This window comes from Vipera berus (genome assembly GCF_964194415.1).
Source record: "Vipera berus genome assembly, chromosome: 2".
NCBI classification, from domain to species: domain Eukaryota; kingdom Metazoa; phylum Chordata; class Lepidosauria; order Squamata; family Viperidae; genus Vipera; species Vipera berus.
In genome coordinates, this window is record NC_138203.1 from 105,996,021 (window position 1) to 106,016,632 (window position 20,612).

At 39.7% G+C, this 20,612-nt stretch overlaps 1 protein-coding gene across 1 annotated transcript in view; it reads left to right on the plus strand.

The window, feature by feature from the left end:
• Positions 1 to 20,612, plus strand: part of TBX15 (T-box transcription factor 15) — an 80,133-nt gene that overhangs the window by 30,728 nt on the left and 28,793 nt on the right. Inside the window, exons 3-5 of the mRNA XM_081318435.1 lie at positions 13,642 to 13,743; positions 18,519 to 18,690; positions 19,795 to 19,962. Coding sequence (XP_081174561.1) covers positions 13,642 to 13,743; positions 18,519 to 18,690; positions 19,795 to 19,962 — 442 coding nt within the window. The remainder of the gene's footprint in view (positions 1 to 13,641; positions 13,744 to 18,518; positions 18,691 to 19,794; positions 19,963 to 20,612) is intronic.

Consider the following 20,612-nt stretch of genomic DNA (forward strand, 5'->3'; position numbering starts at 1 on the left):
ACCGTTCAAATTTACAGTGCTCTTATCTATATCTATATGTGTCCATCAGGAAGATTGTGTGCAATTCTGGTCACCCCACTCAGAAAGGATATAAAGAGGTAAAGAAGGTGCAAAAAAAGGCAAAAAGGAAGGCAAAAAGATGATCAAGTATCTTGAGTGGCTTCCCTAGGAAAGAAGATTGCAATATCTGAGACTTTTTAGTCCAGAAATAGGTGAATGAGAGGGCACGTGATTGAAGTGTGCAAAATTATCCATGATGTGAATAAAATGGACAAGGAGAAGCTGTTTTCTCATTCCCAAGATACTACAACCACCCAATAAATTTGAATCTTGGAAGAATCTGAACACACAAAAGGATTTGTTTTTGTTTTTTTTACACAGTACATAATTCAACTTTGGAATTTGCCACCACACAATGTGCTGCTGGCTACCAGTTTGGCTGGATTTATAAGATGGTTAAGATGCTGGGCTTGTCAACTGGAAGGTTTGCAGTATATATATAGCAGGTATATCAAACTGCCGGCCCACAGGCTGGATGCATCACACTGAAACCACGCCCACCCCATTGCCGGCAATGGGGAAAAAGTCACAATATATTGTGTGACATCACATGATGTTGCGAGTTTGACATGCCTGATATATCGTATGTAAAGTATACATATAGTATATAGTCATTTCAACCACATGACCATGGAAATATCTTCAGACAATACTGGCTCCCTCAGTTAGGAAACAGAGATGAGCATCACCCTCTAGAGTCAGACATGACTAGACAAGAGAAAACTTTACCTTTTTAAAAAATAAGATGGTTAGAGAAAAATTCATGGGGATTAATGTCTATTAGTCTTGAGGGAAGCATTACTACCTCTGAAGGTAGTCTCTTGGGAAACTAGTGAGTTTCCTTGTGCAGTTGTTGGTCACTGTGAGAATAGACTGTTGGATAAAATAGCCCATGGATTTGACTAAGCAGGGCACTGCTTATGTTTTTATGCTCTTATCTAACTTTCATCATTCTATCATAACTAGCTGCATGAATTTCCATGCCTTCCCTACTATGAACACAACTTTTTGACGCAGTAAACAATATAGCTGCAATATCCTCTATAAAGTTGTCTCAGTTTTAAAAGGATAGTATTTTTTTGTGCATGGCAGTAAATTATCTTTTATTATACTTGGGAGGGACAAAGCTTACCCCAGATTTGGAATTCCTAAAGGCAGATCTAGACATCACTTAAGATATAGTTCTATATTTTCTTGCATATGGAGAAAAAGAAAGTGCCACTTAACACAATGAGGGGAAAACCTGCAATGCACAGCTGGCCAACCTCCATTCATACTGATTCAGGCACAGTACAATGTCTTACAGCAGGGGTGTCAAACTCGCAACATCACGTGATGTGTCATGATGTATCGCAACTTTTTTTCCTATGGCTGGCAATGGGGTGGGCATGGTTTTGGCATGAAGCATCCGACCTGCAGGCCAGCATTTTGACACACCTGTCTTAGAGGATAGAAAGAGTGACATTCATTACATTCAGCCTATCCAGGTTCCATGGATTAGATGGGCCTTTTTGCCTCTGTTGTCATTTTGTAAGAACAACATACCATACCCAGCTGTGTCAGCATTGATGGGTAGAAATTCTACAAATTCCACATCCCATTGCTGAGGCTTGTTTTAAGGAATTGGAATGTTATAATAAACTAATACTTAGGTTGCCGATTTTTTAAATTTCTTCAAGATAGCTCTCTGATCTTCCCAAATAAAGTTGGGTATTCCAGCCACCTTCCTTTATAATTGCAAATTAATGTTTATTTTCTAAGCAATCAGCACCTTGGACAGAGAAAGAACCAGGAAGAACGCTATTTTGCTTAAGCAACATAGTACCCAGTGATAGAAATCCTCCTCTCCACAATATTTTATTTTTCTTCCCCTTTTGGTTTACTTCATGAATTTGATTAGTGAAACCAATTGTAGATTGCCTTTGTCACTTGTGAGATGATCTTTGTGGAAGTAGTAAGAATCTCAAGTTCCAAAGAAATGAGATGTGCTTGGAAATGTTTTGACAGTCAATACTTCAGAAAATTATTAAATCCAGTCTTCTCTTTTGAAGCCTTTTCATGCCTTTAAATGGGGTACAAACAATGGTCAGTAAACTTGTTTTTGTCATATGCTTAAAAACCGCACAAAAAAGCCTAATGACATATGCTGCTGAAAACAAACAATAGAAGTAGCTAGCCACATTTTCCACATTTAAGGGATCAACCACTTTATAAACCATATTTAGTTGTTAAGTTTTAAAAATCAAAAGACCTTTAAAATGACATTCAGCATCAATTAATATCAGCAAACATATAACAAAATCCTCTGCTTAAACTGTACTACAAAGAAATGCTGAATTAGGAATTTGAAAAATACCCCCCCACACACACACACACAAAATATCCTGAAATGGCAAACCACCACAATAAAATTGCATGGAATGAATCAATGCTGCATCATCTGGAAACATGCTCACATTGACAACTTATTTACCTTTGCCTCTTTACAGTAAAATATAACAAAAATTATCTCAACAAAATTTTATCACCTGAAATAAAATCTTTGAGTTGCCAAGGTTGAGGAACACTGCTCTAGGCATATGTACTATGTTTTGATGTTTTGAGTTATGATCCTGTATCTTTGACATTTTAAAAAATAGTTTATAGCCTTTAAACCTAAATTACATTTATTGCTGCTTATCTCAATAGTCTTCATGCTATCATGATTAACAAGTCATAATGTTGTCAGGGATATATGATGATGTTATATCTCTATTTAACCTATCTGCCTGGAGTGTTTTGAGTATCAGTCAGGAAGATACACTATTTTTTGCTTTTTGAAAATATGGTAGGATTAAAAATATAAACAAATACTTTAGATTTGGGCAGCTATTTTAGTATTTGTTAGAATGCCTCATTACAACTAATAGGAAAGCTGGTATGCAAATTAATATACATCAAACAAATGAAATTTATTTCTCATTTATTGAATTTTATGTTTGCTGCTCATTGCAGGGAAATCATTGTCATATGGCAGGGGTGTCAAATTGCCGGCCCATGGGCCGGATGCATCATTGTGAAACCGTGCCAGCAATAAAAAAGTCGTGATACATCACGACACATCACGTGATGTTGCGAGTTTGATGCCCCTGGTGTACGGGATTGCTAGCTGTTGCACTTCATTAAATTTTCACAACTGGGGACGGGTGAAGCCAAATAGCTTTACATGTTTGTTTTGAGGATTGTGATGTGGGGCATGCAGCTACTTAGGGCTGTGGCATCTTAAGTGCTGTATGTATTCCATAGATATGGCACTTGCATTTTTACTAACACAGTGTATAGTAGTTGTATATTGTTATCATGCAGCATATTAGCTGCATGAAGATCATCTTGCCATAGCTTAAAAACCTTAACCAATTGACTTCTACAGCAAATCTCTCATGACTTCACTTAGGTCAGGATGTTGCACTACTTTCCCAGCCTTTAAGCTGATTGCAGCTGGCTCCATGTGTCCCCCCTCCTCTGTTCTGCAGTACTTGTAGTCTCTTGAGATTCAGGACAGTGGTGATCCCAGGCTTCAGGGGGCCAGCTGGCTGTTTGCACCTGGTGCTTTCAGCATCCCCAGTGCTCCTTGGCATTTGATCAACTACAATGCAGACCGTGTTTGATAGATTCACAGGACTTGTTGCTCTGTCAACATAATTGGATTCATAACTAATGTTTTGTGGGCAAATTTGGGAGCATTTCAGCAGCAAGAGAAGCACTGAGTGTTTAGTCTCATTATATATTTAGCTTCCCTTTTACATTTTCATGCAAATGGATGGATATATTCCTGCAAGTATTCGTGACAATACCCTTTTCCTGTGAAAGGGAATGGAAGGGATGGAAGTTTAGTTTGTTGTACAAGGGATTACGCTTCCTTTCTAGAACCAACTTTGCAATTTAGACTTGCTTATAAATAAAGTTTTCACAGTGATTGTGCAGGAGTCATACGGTAGGACACCCTTGAGTTTAGGTTCATTCAATGCATTGTACATGGGGATGTCCTTGAAGATAGTTCTGGAACTGGCATCAATTCAAAACACTGTCATTATCTTTAGGTGATAAGTTGCTCTTTTGGCATGATGGTTTCTAGGTTGCATTCAATTTCTCAGGTTATTTCAAAATACTTTAAGGTCTGTCACTCAGGGTCTGTCAAATATATGTTCATATCTGAAGTTGTCATATTTGGCACTAATAAGAATACAGAAATAAATGAAGTTAGACTTTTGCTTGCATAGCACAAAAAAGTGAGGGCAGGCTTGTTGCAGTATAAAATCAACACACTGGCAAATCCTACTTTGTATAACAAAAAAGCCAAGGGCAAAACATAAATTTGACTTTCTAGGCACAATGCATGATTAGGTCTATATAAATAACTGCTGCTATTATTTCTCTTAAGATCCTTATGGAATATTAGCTCTTAGTTTGCACTTCACTGTCTTTTAGGAAGCAGCTTTGATGACAACTTACTGATGGTAAGATACAGTTTCAGTATAAGGAAAGCATATGGGTATTTCGTCAGTGTAGTTTGCTATTTTGGAGCCTGGGGTGGCTACTGGACTATTTAGCCAACCCCCCACCTTCCACCTGTACTTCCTGCTCCCCTTTCACTCACCTTCTTTAATTTCATATTATTGTACTTTCATTGTTTATTTTTATTGTTTAATTCCTTTGCTATTGTTGCATTTACATTTTTAAAATCATTTCCCCCTGTTTTATTGTTGTAAGCTACCAGAGTAGTCCCACAGTAATATGGGTGACAAATAAATTTAACAAACAAATAAAATCCAATTGGTTTTTTTTTTACCGTTTATTTACATTTCTGCAAACAGGGAGACCTGAATTGTAAATTCAACTTCCTCTACTCATTTGACTGGGCAGGTTTAAAAGGCTATTGGGCTGGAAATTATTCCTGACAGTCTGAATTCCAACCCAGTTATGGGATAGTAAATGTTGGGTCATTCTCACCTAATGGCACTTGAATTTGGGTAGCACTAACATCCTTGAGTCCTTTCCTGGAATGGGAGGTGCCAAGAACTGTCACTCAGGCCCCTTTAACCTCCAATTGGATTACTACAATTTGCTTGATATGGGGTTTTCTGTGAAGACCACTTGGAACATTCAGTTGGTGCAGAAACATCTTCTGATTTTATAGCAAGCTAGACCAGTTATTGCTGACATAATATTAACATTACAGAAGCTGCACTTGCTACCAGACAATTCAAATTCATGGTGCTGGTTATTATCACCAAAGTGCTCTCTCTCTCTCTCTCTCTCTCTCTCTCTCTCTCTCTCTCTCTCTCTCTCTCTCTCTCTCTCTCTCTCTCTCTCTCTCTCTCTCTCCCTCCCTCCCTCCCTCCCTCCCTCCCTCCCTCTCTCTCTCTCTCTCTCTCCATCATTTATCTTCCACCTTATTTTTACAAATAACTCAATGTGGCAAACATATCCAACATATCTATACAGTTTCAGTATTTTCAACATTGAATAGGATCTTCACAACCAATGCATGCAAACAAAGATGAAGTTTACTGTAATGCACTCTATGTGGGGCTGCCCTTGAAGAGCATTTGGAAACTTCAGCTGGTGCAAAACACTATTGCTCTGTGAGCTACACTAGTTGCCAGTGGGTTTTCAGGAGTAATTCAAGGTGCTGGTTGTCACTTTTAAATCCCTACATGGCTCGGGACTGAGTTACCCGAGGGACTGTCTTTTTTCAAGATTTTCTGTCCATCCAATCTGATCCAATAGGTATAGTATGCTGCAGATTCCGTCAGTCAAAGACTGTCAACTGATGGGAACTAGAAGATGGGCTTTTCCCATTTAGCCCCTATCTTATCAAATATTGTCCCCTCGGAGATTGCAATGGCACCAACCTGTTGGTTTTTTGAAAAGATTTAAAAACCTGGCTATATACCTGGGCCTGGGGCTGGAATGTGTAGAGGACCATGTTACTTTACTGTTCACTGTTTAAACATCAAGGCTGCTATTGGTACTTATTTTGTGATTGATTTATTGTTTTAATGTTCTTTTAAATTGTTTAAATTGGTGTAGAATTGTAAGCTACTCAGAATGACTTGGTTGAGTTGGATGGCTATAGAAATTGAATGAATGAATGAATGAATGTTTGTATGAATGAATGAAGTTTTCTTCTATCAAAATAATTAATGGGAGGCGACATGGAAGTAGATTTTCTCTGAAGAATTTCCCTTTCTTTGAAAAAGCTTGCTCCAGAGGTAAGAGTAGCTTTTCTGTGATGTTTTTCTGGAAGTTTATTAAAGCCTAGATGTTATAAAAGCTTTTGGGGAAGGGAATAGAATAGCTGCCTGCCTAAGGAAAATGTGATACCATTTATTATTATATTTGTTGTTTGATATTGTATGTTTGTGTATTTATTGTTATAAATATACAAGAGGGTCTATATTAAACAACAAATATAATAAATGGTATCGCATCTTCTTTAGGCAGGCAGCTATTCGCCTCCCTTCCCTGAAAGCTTTTATAACATCTAGGCTACTGAAACAGTCTGGATGTTCTATAAATAAAGGACAATGTAGAAATGATTTCTTTACCCTGAAAAGTTGCATTCAGACTTTCAGTTCAGAAATCAGTCTCAGACATATAAATCCTTTTACTCAATATGGAGAATTAAAAGGCCCTTCCTGCCAATATTCCTGGAAACAGCAAATTTTCTAATGTTTTTGTACGTGCGCCTTAAAAAACAAGACAGAGGCAATTATCAACCCAAACCTCATGCTACAAAGCCCAAACGAGAATGGAGTTAAATGGAAGAAGCAACAGCTAGGTGGAGCAAGAGATCATAAATTTCTTACATGCCTTTCTAAAGAAAAGAACTTTTCTGTGCTATGTATTTCTCAACCACTTTCATTTTACCTAAGTCCAGTAAAGCAACCATTGTGATCAGCTACTGTATATTGGAAAATGAGCAGGCTATTACTACAGCAGATTCAAAGTCACAAAGCTGCACACCTATAAACTTCTGTTCTTTCTCCACATTGTTCTAAACTTTTCCTTTAGACAAGGTTGTGAAAAAGGAAAAGAAGGCCTGATGGTGCCTTAGAGAGCTTGAAAATCTTCATGGTTTGTGAGGCAATAAAGATGATGTTCCAGTATGCAGTAAGCTCCCTGGGAGTATTCTATTATCCGATTCTCCCAAGTATCTAAGGGCAGGACAAGAAGTTAAGGGTGGAAGAATATTAAAGAGAGATCTTACATTAAATTAAATTAAAGGAGAAATTTCCTGACAGAGAGAACAATTAATCACCAGAACAGCCTGCTTATAGGAGTTCTGGGTGCTCTATCACTAGATGTTTTCAAGAAAAGATTGGACAACCATTTGTCCAGGATGGTATAGGATCTCCTGCTTGAGCAGGGGGTTGTACTAGAAGACCTCCAAGGTTCCTTAATTCCAACCCTATCATTCTGTGTTCTATATTCTACTTATTGTACAATTGTTTTAAAAAACAACTCTGTGCCAAATTCTCTTTAGCACTTATCTGGGGAAAAAGTTAGAATAGATACTTTTTCCCTTCTGGAAAACCTCACCTCAATAAAAACAATTACATTTGTCTAGATTTGATGTTCCTAGCAGGTAACTTGAGAGGTACTGGAGGTTTTGTGGGTGGTGGCTTGTAGCTCCTTGGAAGATTAACCTTTAAAAGGGCTGATGTGGTTCCCATCTTCAAGAAAGGAAGAAAAAAAAACAGATCCAGGAAACTACAGACCAATCAGTCTAACATCAATACCTGGGAAGATCCTGGAAAAGATAATCAAAAACCAGATCTGTGAACAACTAGAAGCAAACAAAGTTATAACTAGTAGCCAGCATGGGTTTGTCACCTATGGGTGCCTGGGCATGATTGGGACAGATCTGAGGGTCTCTGGCAGAAGGAGGGTCTCTGGGCCAGCGCCAAGGCAGTGGGGGCCGTTCCCTCACTGTTTCCAGGATGGCTTCGTGGGCCACGTGAAACCACTTCGCGGGCCTGATCCGGCCCCTGAGCCTTGTGTTTGACATGTCTGCTCTGGAATGAACTGCCTCTGGAGCTGCGGACGGCCCCTGACCTTCGATCCTTCCGCCATGACCTGAAGACATGGCTGTTCCAACAAGCGGGCCTGGACTGATCATGGTTTTAAAATTTGGGTTTTATCGGCTTAAATTGTCCTTTATTTCTCTATTTTGTTTAATTCTTTTTTAATCTTTGTATTCTATGTTTTTTTTAATTTTTTATTGTTGTGAGCCTCCCTCAGTCCTTAGGGAGAAGGGCGGCATATAAATTTAATAAAATAAATAAATAAATAAATAAATAAAAATCAAAGGTACAAATACAGACTGGGTGAGACCTTGCTTAAAAACAGTAAATGTGAGAGGGACCTTGGAGTCCTAGTGGACAATCACTTGACTGTGAGCCAACAGTATGCAGCAGCAGCCAAAAAAGCTAATACAATCCTGGGTTGTATAAACAGAGGCATAGAATCAAGATCACACAAAGTATTAGTGCCGCTTTATAAAACCCTAGGAAGACCATACCTGGAATACTGCAGCCAATTTTGGTCACCATATCACAAAAAAGATGTTGAGAGTTCGGAAAAAATTCAGAAAAGAGCAACTAAGATCAACAAAGGCCTGGAGACTAAAACATACAAAGAATGGCTGCAGGATTTGTGTTTGGCTACTCTAAAGAAAAGAAGAAATAGGGGTGACATGATAACGGTATTCCAGTATCTGAGGGGCTCCCACATTATTCTCCAAAGCACCAGAGGGCAGGACAAGAAACTGAACAAAGAGAGGAGCAACCTAGAATTAAGGAGAAAATTCCTGACAGTGAGGACAATTAACCAGTGGAACAGCTTGCCTCCAGAAATCGTGGGTGCTCCATCACTGGAGATTTTTAAGAAGAGGTTAGACAGTCACTTGTCTGAGATGGCATAGGTCCTCCTGCTTAAGCAGGGGGCTGGACTAGAAGACCTCCAAGGTCCCTTCCATCTCTATTCTCTCCCTAAACCTGTTAAATCTTTCCAAAATAGCATAGTGAGATTTTGGTTCTTAATATGTACACAGTTTTTAATAGTAAATATGGTTCTATTTTTAGCCTGGTTCCAAAGTACAAAGGGAAGAAAAAAAGAGGACACCACCAGCTTTGAGTAGTACCTATTAGAGCAGACATGTCAAACTCGCGACATCACGTGATGTTGCGCAATGTATTGGGACAGTTTTGACATTGCCGGCAATGGGGTGGGTGCGGCTTCCGGATGATATGTCCGGACCGCAGGCTGGCAGTTTAACACCCCTATATTAGAGCATTTGTTTCTTTTAGTAGCTCAAAATCATTGGTTCCCTCTTTGTCATAGGTAAAGTTCTTTATTGATATTGGTTCATTCAGAACAGGCTTTTCATCCTATGAACTCTGTAACTGTTGACATTCCTCATTTTATTTTATTTTATCTAGGAGGTCCCTAAAGTGCCTTGAGGACTCATATTCAATGGAGGATAAATGTTCCATTCCAGATAACTGAATCTCAATATTAGAAGTTGGGAGACTGAGGGGAGATCATCTTTTTAAAAACAACAACTTAATTTTAATTCTGTTCAAATGCATTTATAAACATGCACCGCTCTTTTGGGTAGGAAAAAGAATCTATTCTTTTTGACATAATGAAGGCTATTGGAGGGGAGGGTCATGGCAAAAACCATCAAATTGCACAACACAGAGTAGTGTGAAGTTGTGCCCCAAAATAAAGGTAAACTCAGCATGTCACTGTTTTCTTACCCATTTCACATATTTCACATATCACAGCGATATTTTTGTTTCAAGTCAAATGAAGCTATTAAGGGCACTGGGTTGTCAATAATAAATCATATCAACTGACTAAATGTGACTACAGAGTTTCTAGGATGAGGGCATTTAAATAAAATAATAAAAAGGTCCTGGAATAAACTGACTAAGATTGCAAATGAGCTAGGGGAGGGGATGTATGCAGGGGAGCAGGCAGACCCTAGGAGTAAAACTAAAATTGGAGGGAGCTTGTCAAACCACAGGGCTTGAAAATACATTCATTTCTTTCTCACATCCTACAGGAGAAATAGTCACAAAACCAAAAAGGGTGGTGGAAATTAACACCATTTATATATTTGTTGGGTTTTGGCTGTGAGAACTGTCACATCAATTGTGTGCAGTTTGGCTTATTTTTCATATAGTTATCATTGAGGTATTGGGGGAGAGGAATGGCTTCTGTCATGTAAAATGATGCTGACCACACAGAAAGAACGTAAGAATATCACAGGTTTGCTGAGCAAGCATAATGCTTCAAGCTTTAGTTGGCCTCTGCAAGATATGACATAAAGTCAGCATATTTTTTATGTTCATTCCCCTGTTATTCAGCAGCAAAATGCAGAAGACAATTCCATTCAGCTGTCAGGAGTAATAGCCACTCATTATTCTCTTGTTTGTGAAAAATACAGACTAAAGGTGAAAAGACTATAGCTAATCTCTCACTTCAGCTCTAAATTCATCAGGTAACATTAACTAAGCCACAGTTTACTCATCAGCTCTCCCTCTTTTATTTTCCCCCATGAAGTTATTAATTGCTAACTTACTTTGTTGAGATAATTTCTGAGCTTAGACCATAAAACCTTGGCTTAATGGAACATTTGGGGACAAAGGATTGTCTGTTAAATGTTAAATGGAAATATCTAACAAATCCAAATTGACGTAGATTATGTTATTTGTATCATGAGGTAATGGATATTTTTACATCATTTCTGAAAAGTATCTTCATTGCAAATTATTATTTAATGCAAAATATTATGTGATTAGATAAATGATACAATGATGTACACCACCCCAGCTGTCAGCATTGCTTCAGAAACCTTTTCTGTTATTTGGAGGTAAACTCTGAGGTAAATTTTTTTTTATTTTTTTATTTATTTATTTATTTATTTATTTATTTATTTATTTATTTATTTATTTATTTATTTATTTATTTATTTATTTAGATTTGTATACCGCCCTTTCCCGAAGGACTCAGGGCAGTTTACAGGGTAATTAAAACAAGAAATACAAAAGTTAAAAACGATTTAAAAAATTACAACAGTCCCTGAAAAAGTAAAAGCCCCCAATTAAAATTAAAATTAAAATTCTCAGCCTGGGCCAAATGGTCCCGGCGGAATGAACGGAGGTTGGGGGCAGTCCTCAGCTCCACGGGCAGCTGGTTCCAGAGGGCAGGCGCACCCACTGAGAAGGCCCTCCCCCTGGGTGTTACCTGCCGGCAATCTTTTACCGGCGGCACCCTGAGAAGACCCTCCCTGTGGGAGCGCACTGGACGAAGGGAGCTTGATGCCGGCAGCAGGTGTTCCCTCAGATATCCCGGACCCTCGCCATTTAGGGCTTTATAGGTCATCACCAGCACCTTGAATCTCACCCGGAGGGCAACCAGGAGCCAATGCAGCTCGCGGAGTAGAGGTGTTACATGGGAGTATCGGGAAACCCCCATCACAACTCGCGTGGCCGCATTCTGCACCAGCTGAAGCCTCCGAGTGGTCCTCAAGGGCAGCCCCATGTAGAGAGCGTTGCAGTAGTCTAAACGGGAGGTCACGAGCACATGAGTGACTGTGCGTAGGGCATCTCGGTCCAGGTAGGGTCGCAACTGGCGCACCAGGCGAACCTGGGCAAAAGCCCCCCTGGTCACGGCTCCTATATGGTCTTCAAAATTGAGCCGGGAGTCAAGGAGGACGCCCACGTTGCGAGCCCTATCAATGGGGGTAACACCTCACGCCCCATCGTTAAAGATGGAATGGTCTGGTTAACCCGAGATGCCGATATGCACAGCCACTCAGTCTTGGCAGGGTTGAGACGAAGCCTGTTTCTCCCCATCCAGACCTGGACCGCCTCCAGGCACCGGGACATCACGGCGAGGGCATCGCTGGGTTGGTTCGGGGTGGAAAGAAAAAGTTGGGTATCATCAGCGTACTGATGATACCCCACCCCGAAACCACAAATGATCTCACCCAGTGGCTTCATGTAGATGTTGAACGGGGGGGGGGCGAGAGAACCGACCCTTGAGGAACTCCACAAACAAGAGGCCTTGGGGTGGATCTCTGCCCTCCCGTCAACACCGACTGCGAGCGGCCCAGGAGATAGGAGGAGAACCACCGTAAAACGGTGCCTCCCACTCCCAACCCCCTGAGACGCCGCAGTAGGATACCATGGTCGATGGTATCAAAAGCTGCTGAGAGATCTAATAGGACTAGGACAGAGGAGCAACCCCTGTCCCGAGCCCACCAGAGATCATTCACCAGCGCGACCAATGCCGTCTCCGTGCTGTGTCTGAAGTCTACTGAATAAGGTCTGGAGGACTAATGTTTTAAAATGCACCTCTCTTTTTTCTCTTTCCCTTTATTGTAAGAAAACCACACAAGCAGCTGACAAGGGATTTAAGAAAATTGCAGAAACCTAGTAATCAAGACAGTGTGTATGCACAATACTGACTTCACAGACCAATGTTTTTAGCCAGGAAACAGGACAACTGCATCTTTCTGATAAAACAAGGCAAATATTTGTGCTCATACCTGATGCACAGAGCACTTGTGAAAAAGAGTAGGACAATACCTTTAAACAGCACATTGGTCCTTTAATATAAACAATTGTTGTATTGTAACTATTTTTTCAAGTTGAGAGCCACACATGATTTTATATAGAATAAAATATCCAGGGCTATGCTTCAAACAATAGTTTGGGCCAAGACCAAGAAGCGGGGAAATTTGTTTTAATTTAATTTTCATGTATATTTAAACAAGAATAAAGTAAGTTAATTAATGATTAATTATCAGGTTGATTATTCTACTCTTAGGACTTCAAATATACAAATATTTGTACAAATATCAAAGTGAGACCATGCCCTAGGCATCAAATTCCATATTGAATTATCAAATTATTAAATCTGTTTAAAATATGGGTGGTCAAACAAGCAGTTTTGGCTGAAGTGGCATTGAGTTTTAGATATCACGACAAGGCCATCAGAAGTGGGCTTCATCCAAAAAAAGAAAAAGAATGTAATTAAATATGAAAGGGCAGAATAAAGAAAAAAACCAGAATATCAATTAATATGTAATATATTAAATATACTGTATGAATAAACAAATTGAATTGCTCTGTGGCATTGGTTTGCCAGATTTTTTCTAAGCGGTACAGAAAAAACTTGAAAATCTTATATGCATACTTCTGTTTCTATACCAAAATCTTGAATCTGACCCAAAACTTTGAATCTGTAAACTGTAGTTCAAAATAATGGGCAAGATGCAGCAATGAGATAAAAATATAGTTGTTTCACTTAATACATTCCATGACTTTACTTACTCACTCACTCACTCATTCATTCATTCTTTCATTCATTCATTTATTATGAAATTTATTTGCTGCCCATCTCGTTTCAAAGTGACTCTGGGCAGCTACAACATAACTTCTTAATTTTAGGACATTTCTATCTCAGCAAAGAGAGCTCTTACTGAATTATATTTCTTTGCTCATCCCTCCCTCTTTTTTGTAGGAGAATGTTTCCTGCAATGAGAGTGAAGATTACAGGATTGGATCCTCACCAGCAGTATTACATAGCCATGGACATTGTACCCGTGGATAACAAGAGATACAGGTAAAGGTTAGCTTAGCAGAGAGATATTTAGAAGTTAGAATAAGAAAATTTTCCAAAATTCATAATAGGACAGTGTCTTATTTCAGATGTTTTTCCATGGATAGGATGCTTATCTGCCTGAGAAATTTTCTTTCTCCTCAATGTTGGACCAAAATGGTCATTGATATTTAACATAAAAATAGCTACTTAAGCTTGAGGATATGCCTTGTAATATCTGCTAAACATATTTTATTATTCACCATAAAAATAAGAACATTAACATTTTCTAAAGCTGGTCTTAGAAAATAAGACAATATAAACATTTGGAGAAAAGGAATGAAAAAAGCGGATTAAAAAAAATTATATTGAATAGCATTCTAAAAAAAAAAAGAGGAGTAGGAATCCAAGCAAGGCAACCTGAATTCAAAACCCAAGTGCTGCCTGACAAGGTGAGTTCCCGTTACTTGTCCCAGCTCCTAGCAGTTTGAAAGCATGCAAATGTGAGTAGATAAATAGGCACAACTTCGTTTTCCCTTTCAAAAGTTTTACTAGTTTATAATACATGATACAATGAAAATACAAAGTAAATAATGGAAAAGATGGGGAAGGAAAAAGGGAGTAGAGAAGTGAGGTAAGGGAGAGGAAAAAAAGAAAAAAAAGGCATTGACTTCCGACTTCCCTTGGTGCAATAGAATATCATCTTCAAACCTCAACTTTGTTACTTATACAAAATAATATATATATATATAAAATTTCAATAACACCAAGTCTATCTAATTGGTAAAACCCAAAATCAAATTTTCAATTTTTTCCACCTCAAGCACAAAGTCTAGAATGGGTTTCCACACAGCAATATAAGTATTTGTATTCTTTTTCTTTAATCAGTACAGTCAGTTTAGCCTTCTCTGCTAGCTCCATCAGGTTTTGCAAACATTCCTCCGTTGTGGGAATCGACGTGGTCTTCCGTTGCTGCTGTCAACATATATAACATCATAGTTCCATATTTTTTCCCCAGGTAAAGAGGGGACTTTTTACCAATTACGGTAGACGTGTGATAAAGCAAGAAAATATTGGAGTAGGACTCATATGTTAATACAGAAAATTCTTAAAGTAAATATAGAAAGAAAAGCAGAGACTTTTCTTTGGGGGCAAATAGGCACAACCTTGGTGGGAAGATAACAGCATTCCATGTGCCTCGGCATATAGTCATGCTGACCACAAGCCCATGGAAGCATCTTTGGACAACACTGGCTCTCTCAGCTAAGACGTAGAGATGAGTACCACCTCCTAGAGTTGGATTTGACTGTACAGGGGAAACTTTTACCTTTTATCTTTACAAATTGGATGGGTTAGGTCAGGGGTGTCAAACTCAATTTCATTGAGGGCCGCATCAGCATTGCGGTTGCCCTCAAGGGGCCGGGTGGGTATGGCCAGGGTGGGCGTGGCCTACTGGGTGGGCGTGGCTAGAGTGCGTATGGCCTACTGGGTGGGCGTGGCCAGCTCTACATCGTTCGCATCAAGGGTGCCTATGGGGGCCTGGGCAGGTGTGGGACAGATCTGAGGGTCTCTGGCAGAAAGAGGGTCTCTGGGCCAGGGCCAAGGCAGTGGGGGACGGTCCCTCACTGTTTCCAGGATGGCTTCACGGGCCACATGAAACCACTTTGCGGGCCGGATCCGGCCCCCGGGCCTTGTGTTTGACATGTCTGGGTTAGGTCTTTCAAGCTGTTTCCTACCTGCTCATTTCTAGTCTGGTCCAAAAAACATTACAGAATGTTCTATGAAGCCCTACAGCACCTTATAGAACTAACACCAAAAAACGATGTCCTTATCATCATGGGGGATTGGAATGCTAAAGTAGGAAGCCAGAAGATAACCGGAATAACAGGCAAGTTTGGCCTTGGAGTACAAAATGAAGCAGGGCACAGGCTGATAGAATTTTGTCAAGAGAATACGATGGTCATAGCAAACACTCTTTTCCTACAACCCAAGAGACGGCTGTACACATGGACATCACCAGATGGTCAACACAGAAATCAGATTGACTATATGCTCTGCAGCCAAAGGTGGAGAAGCTCTATACAGTCAGTAAAAACAAGACCAGGAGCTGACTGTGGCTCAGACCATGAGCTTCTCGTTGCAAAATTTAGGCTTAAACTGAAGAAAGTAGGGAAAAGCACTAGGCCACTCAGGTATGAATTAAATCATATCACTGTTGAATATACAGTAGAGGTGACAAATAGATTTAAGGAATTAGATCTGATAGACAGAGTGCCTGAAGAACTATGGACAGAGGTTCGCAACATTGTACAACAGGTAGCAACCAAAACCATCTCAAAGAAAAAGAAATGCAAGAAAGCAAAATGGCTGTCTGAGGAAGCTTTGCAAATAGCTGAGGAAAGGAGGGAAGCGAAAGGCAAGGGAGAAAAAGAAAGATACGCCCAATTGAATGCAGAATTCCAGAGAATAGCTAGAAGAGATAAGAATGTCTTCTTAAATGAACAGTGCAAAGAAATAGAAGAAAACAATAGAGGACCAGAGATCTTTTCAAGAAAATTGGAGAGATGAAAGGAACGTTTAATGCAAAAATGGGCATGATAAAGGACCAAAATGGCAGGGACCTAACAGAGGCAGAAGAGATTAAGAAGAGGTGGCAAAATTACACAGAAGAACTATACAAGAATGAGCTTAACGTCCCTGATAATCACAATGAGGTGGTCACTGACCTCGAGCCAGAAATTCTAGAATGTGAAGTGAAGTGGGCCTTAGAAAAACTGAGCAACAACAAAGCTAATGGAGGTGACAGTATTCCAGCAGAGCTATTCAAAATATTAAAAGACGATGCAGTAAAAGTGCTACACTCAATTTGCCAGCAAATTTGGAAAACTCAACAATGGCCACAGGATTGGAAAAGATCAGTTTACATTCCAATTCCAAAGAAAGGCAGTGCCAAAGAATGTTCAAACTATCACACCATTGCACTCATTACTCATGCTAGTAAAGTTATGCTTAAAATCCTACAAGCTAGACTCCAGCAGTATGTAGATTGAGAACTACCAGAAGTACAGGCAGGATTTCGAAGAGGCAGAGGAACTAGAGATCAAATTGCCAACATACGCTGGATCATGGAGAAAGCTAGAGAGTTCCAGAAAAACATCTACTTCTGCTTCATTGACTATGCTAAAGCCTTTGATTGTGTGGATCATAACAAACTGTGGCAAGTTCTTAAAGAGATGGGCGTACCAGACCATCTTATTTGTCTCTTGAGAAACCTATATGTGGGCCAAGAAGCAACAGTGAGAACTGGACACAGAACCACTGATTGTTTCAAAATTGGGAAAGGAGTCCGGCAAGGATGTATACTGTCGCCCTGCCTATTTAACTTATATGCAGAGCACATCATGAGAAAGGCAGGGCTAGATGAATCAAAAATTGGAATCAAGATTGCCGGAAGAAATATCAACAACCTAAGATATGCAGATGATACCACTCTAATGGCAGAAAGTGAAGAGGAACTAAAGAACCTCTTGTTGAGGGTGAAGAAGGAGAGTGCAAAACTTGGGTTGAAACTCAACATTAAGAAAACCAAGATCATGGCATCCAGCCCTCTCAATTCCTGGCAAATAGACAGGGAAGAAATGTAGGTAGTGACAGATTTTATTTTCCTGGGCTCCAAGATCACTGCAGATGGGGACTGTAGCCAAGAAATTAAAAGATGCTTGCTCCTTGGGTGGAAAGCCATGGCAAATCTAGATAGCACACTAAAAAGCAGAGATATCTCCGTGTCAACAAAAGTGCGTATAGTCAAGGCTATGGTCTTCCCAGTTGCAATGTATGGCAGTGAAAGCTGGACCATAAAAAAGGCTGAGCGCCAAAGAATTGAGGCCTTTGAACTATGGTGCTGGAGAAGACTCCTGCGAGTCCCTTGGACTGCAAGGCGATCAAACTGGTCAGTCCTAGAGGAGATCAACCCTGACTGCTCTTTAGAAGGCCAGATCCTGAAGCTAAAACTCAAATACTTTCGCCGCCTAATGAGAAGGAAGGACTCACTGGAGAAGAGCCTAATGCTGGGAAAGATCGAGGGCAATAGAAGAAGGGGACGACAGAGAATGAGGTGGCTGGATGGAGTCACTGAAGCAGTAGGCGTGAGCTTAAATGGACTCCAGAAGATGGTAGAGGACAGGAAGGCCTGGAGGAATGTTGTCCATAGGGTCCCGATGGGTCGGACACAACTTCGCAGCTAACAACAACAATACTTAGCATATGTATTCAGCTGTGCTAATTTTGGTAGTTTAGGCAGGAGGTGATATGAATGTGGTTTTTACTGAATTCAATGATCACAAGAAGTATAGCAGCAAGTGTCATTATATAAATGTCTAGAGAAGAAACAGAGAAGAAATAAGAGAAGAAGCAAGGATCTCCATAATCTAAATTGAGAAACACAAGCATCTGGATTGCAGAGAAAAGTAGAAGAATTGCTTGCAAATAATGAAATATTTCCTAGTGTGTCTAAAGACTTTCATCTGGTATCAGTAGGGTTAACCAATTAATCTGCCCTATTGTGCAAAGTTTTTTAGGGGGTAGTAATTGGAAAAGAGGATTAATAGAGATGCAGAAGTGAGGAGATATTTCCAGGTATCATCTGGGTCCCATTACAGACAGACAGAGGATATTGTTTCCTTCCTGTGCAAATAATCTGACACCTTGACTGCTGTTTGCTGGGTGACAAGGGAAAAAAAAGGGGGGGATTTGCTCTTTAAGTAATACAGCTTTCTCTCTCCCATCTTTACTTCTCCCAGGTATGTGTATCACAGCTCCAAATGGATGGTAGCGGGAAATGCGGACTCCCCTGTGCCTCCGAGGGTGTATATTCACCCTGACTCATTGGCATCCGGAGACACCTGGATGCGGCAAGTTGTCAGTTTTGATAAACTCAAGCTGACCAACAATGAGCTAGATGATCAAGGCCATGTAAGTCAAAAGGATATGCATTCAATTTTCAGTAATGTTCACTTAGCTTTGCCCTTTCTAGCTCTCAGTATTGTTCAAACATTACAAACATGTCCTCAATATTAGTGCCGCTTTCTCAATTCTCTTGAAGTATAACCCTCTATCACTCTCTCTTGTATATGAATATTTATGCATGCAGAGAACCAATTTGGTTTAGTGGTTAAGGCACTAGACTGGAAGTTCGGAGACTGAGTTCTCGTCCCACTTTAAGCACAAAGGGAGCTGGGTGACTTTGGGCCAGTCACTTTCTCTCAGCCCTAGGAAGTAGGCAAGGGCGAACCATGTCTGAAATCTTGCTCAGAAAACTACAGGGACTTCTCCAGAGTCCACTGACCTGAAGGCACATACAAACACATATAAAGTATTTATTTATTCAGTTAGCTAGTTTATTTGATTATTTATCAAATGTATTTCTTTATATATCAAATAATTTGTAGTACATTCATTATCTCACAAATGTGGCATACAATATAAACAAAACAATTTAACTAATTTTAAAAAAACCTCTAAAATTAAAAACATAAGCAAAGAAGGAGAGTAGATTCAAGGTCTTGCATACAATATAGCTATTTCATGGGATCCCCATTTCACGGGATCCCCAAGCCTGATGACAAAACCAGGTTTTAAGGGATTTTAGGAAAGTTAGTAATGTTGGAGCCAATTCCCCTTGATGTTCCACAGTGTGGGTGCCATGACCAAGAAGGCTGTCCTTCTGGGTCACATTAGCTGGAACTTTAGCTGGAACATTAGCAGGACCTGTCATGTCAAGCCTGAGGGGGATGGTTAGATATAACTGGGGATGGGGTCCCTCAAAAGCCCTCTACAGAGATTCTCCTCCTAAAACTATTTCTGTATCGTGAAGATGCTGATATTGTCAGCAGCCTCATCTCATCCCTTCCTGCAATAAACTAGGGCTCCAAATTTGCTCTTCCTGTTAAGGATGGACCAGTAATCTATGATTTGAGGTGTCATTCTTAGTTATTGATTTCCACATCTCAGTTCCAATCTTATTTTGAAAGCAATGTATTCAAATGATTCACTCTTTTCTTGTTTATTTTTTTAAAGATAATCTTGCATTCAATGCATAAGTATCAACCACGCATCCATGTTATTTGCAAAGACTTCAGCAGTGACCTGTCTCCCACGAAACCAGTCCCCACAGGTGATGGGGTAAAAACCTTCCATTTTCCAGAGACCGTCTTCACCACAGTTACCGCTTATCAAAATCAGCAGGTAATCAAAAAGGAACTCTGCAAACCTTTTCCTGTCACTTCATTAGTTTTGATCCTACCTTTACAACAAGAAGGTGTGCCCCTTGTCAATCTTTTACTTAAGTGATTTTTATTTTTTAATTATCAGTATTGTTTTTAATGCTTTTATTTGTAATGGTTATCTTTGACCGTAATAAAAAATGGATTGATCAGCAATCTAATAATGAGTTAGAAAATGCATAGTATTCACGAATAGGTATTTTTCTCAAAAATATGCTCACCTTTTAAAATAAAAAAATAGATCTGTACTACATTTGCCCCATATTCTGAACCAGCTCCTAGTTGACAAATCACATTCCTACAAGGAACAGAGATATTTGTGGGACAATAAGACCCTCCTAACAAGGACTGGAAAAAAGACATCTCCTCATTTATCCTAGTCTTATAGCTTGGGTGATTGACAACCTTCATGAGAGCGTGCTATTCATTCTGAGCAGTGGTGGGATTCAAACATGTGAACAACCAGTTCTCTGTGTGGATGCTGCTTCCGGAAGTTCATTCTGGGCCTGGGCAACAAAAAATTAGCTACCAGTTCTTCTGAAGTGGTGCAAACCGGCTGAATCCCACCAGTGATTCTGAGTTTGCAAATTCATGAGTTGAAATCAGAATGTT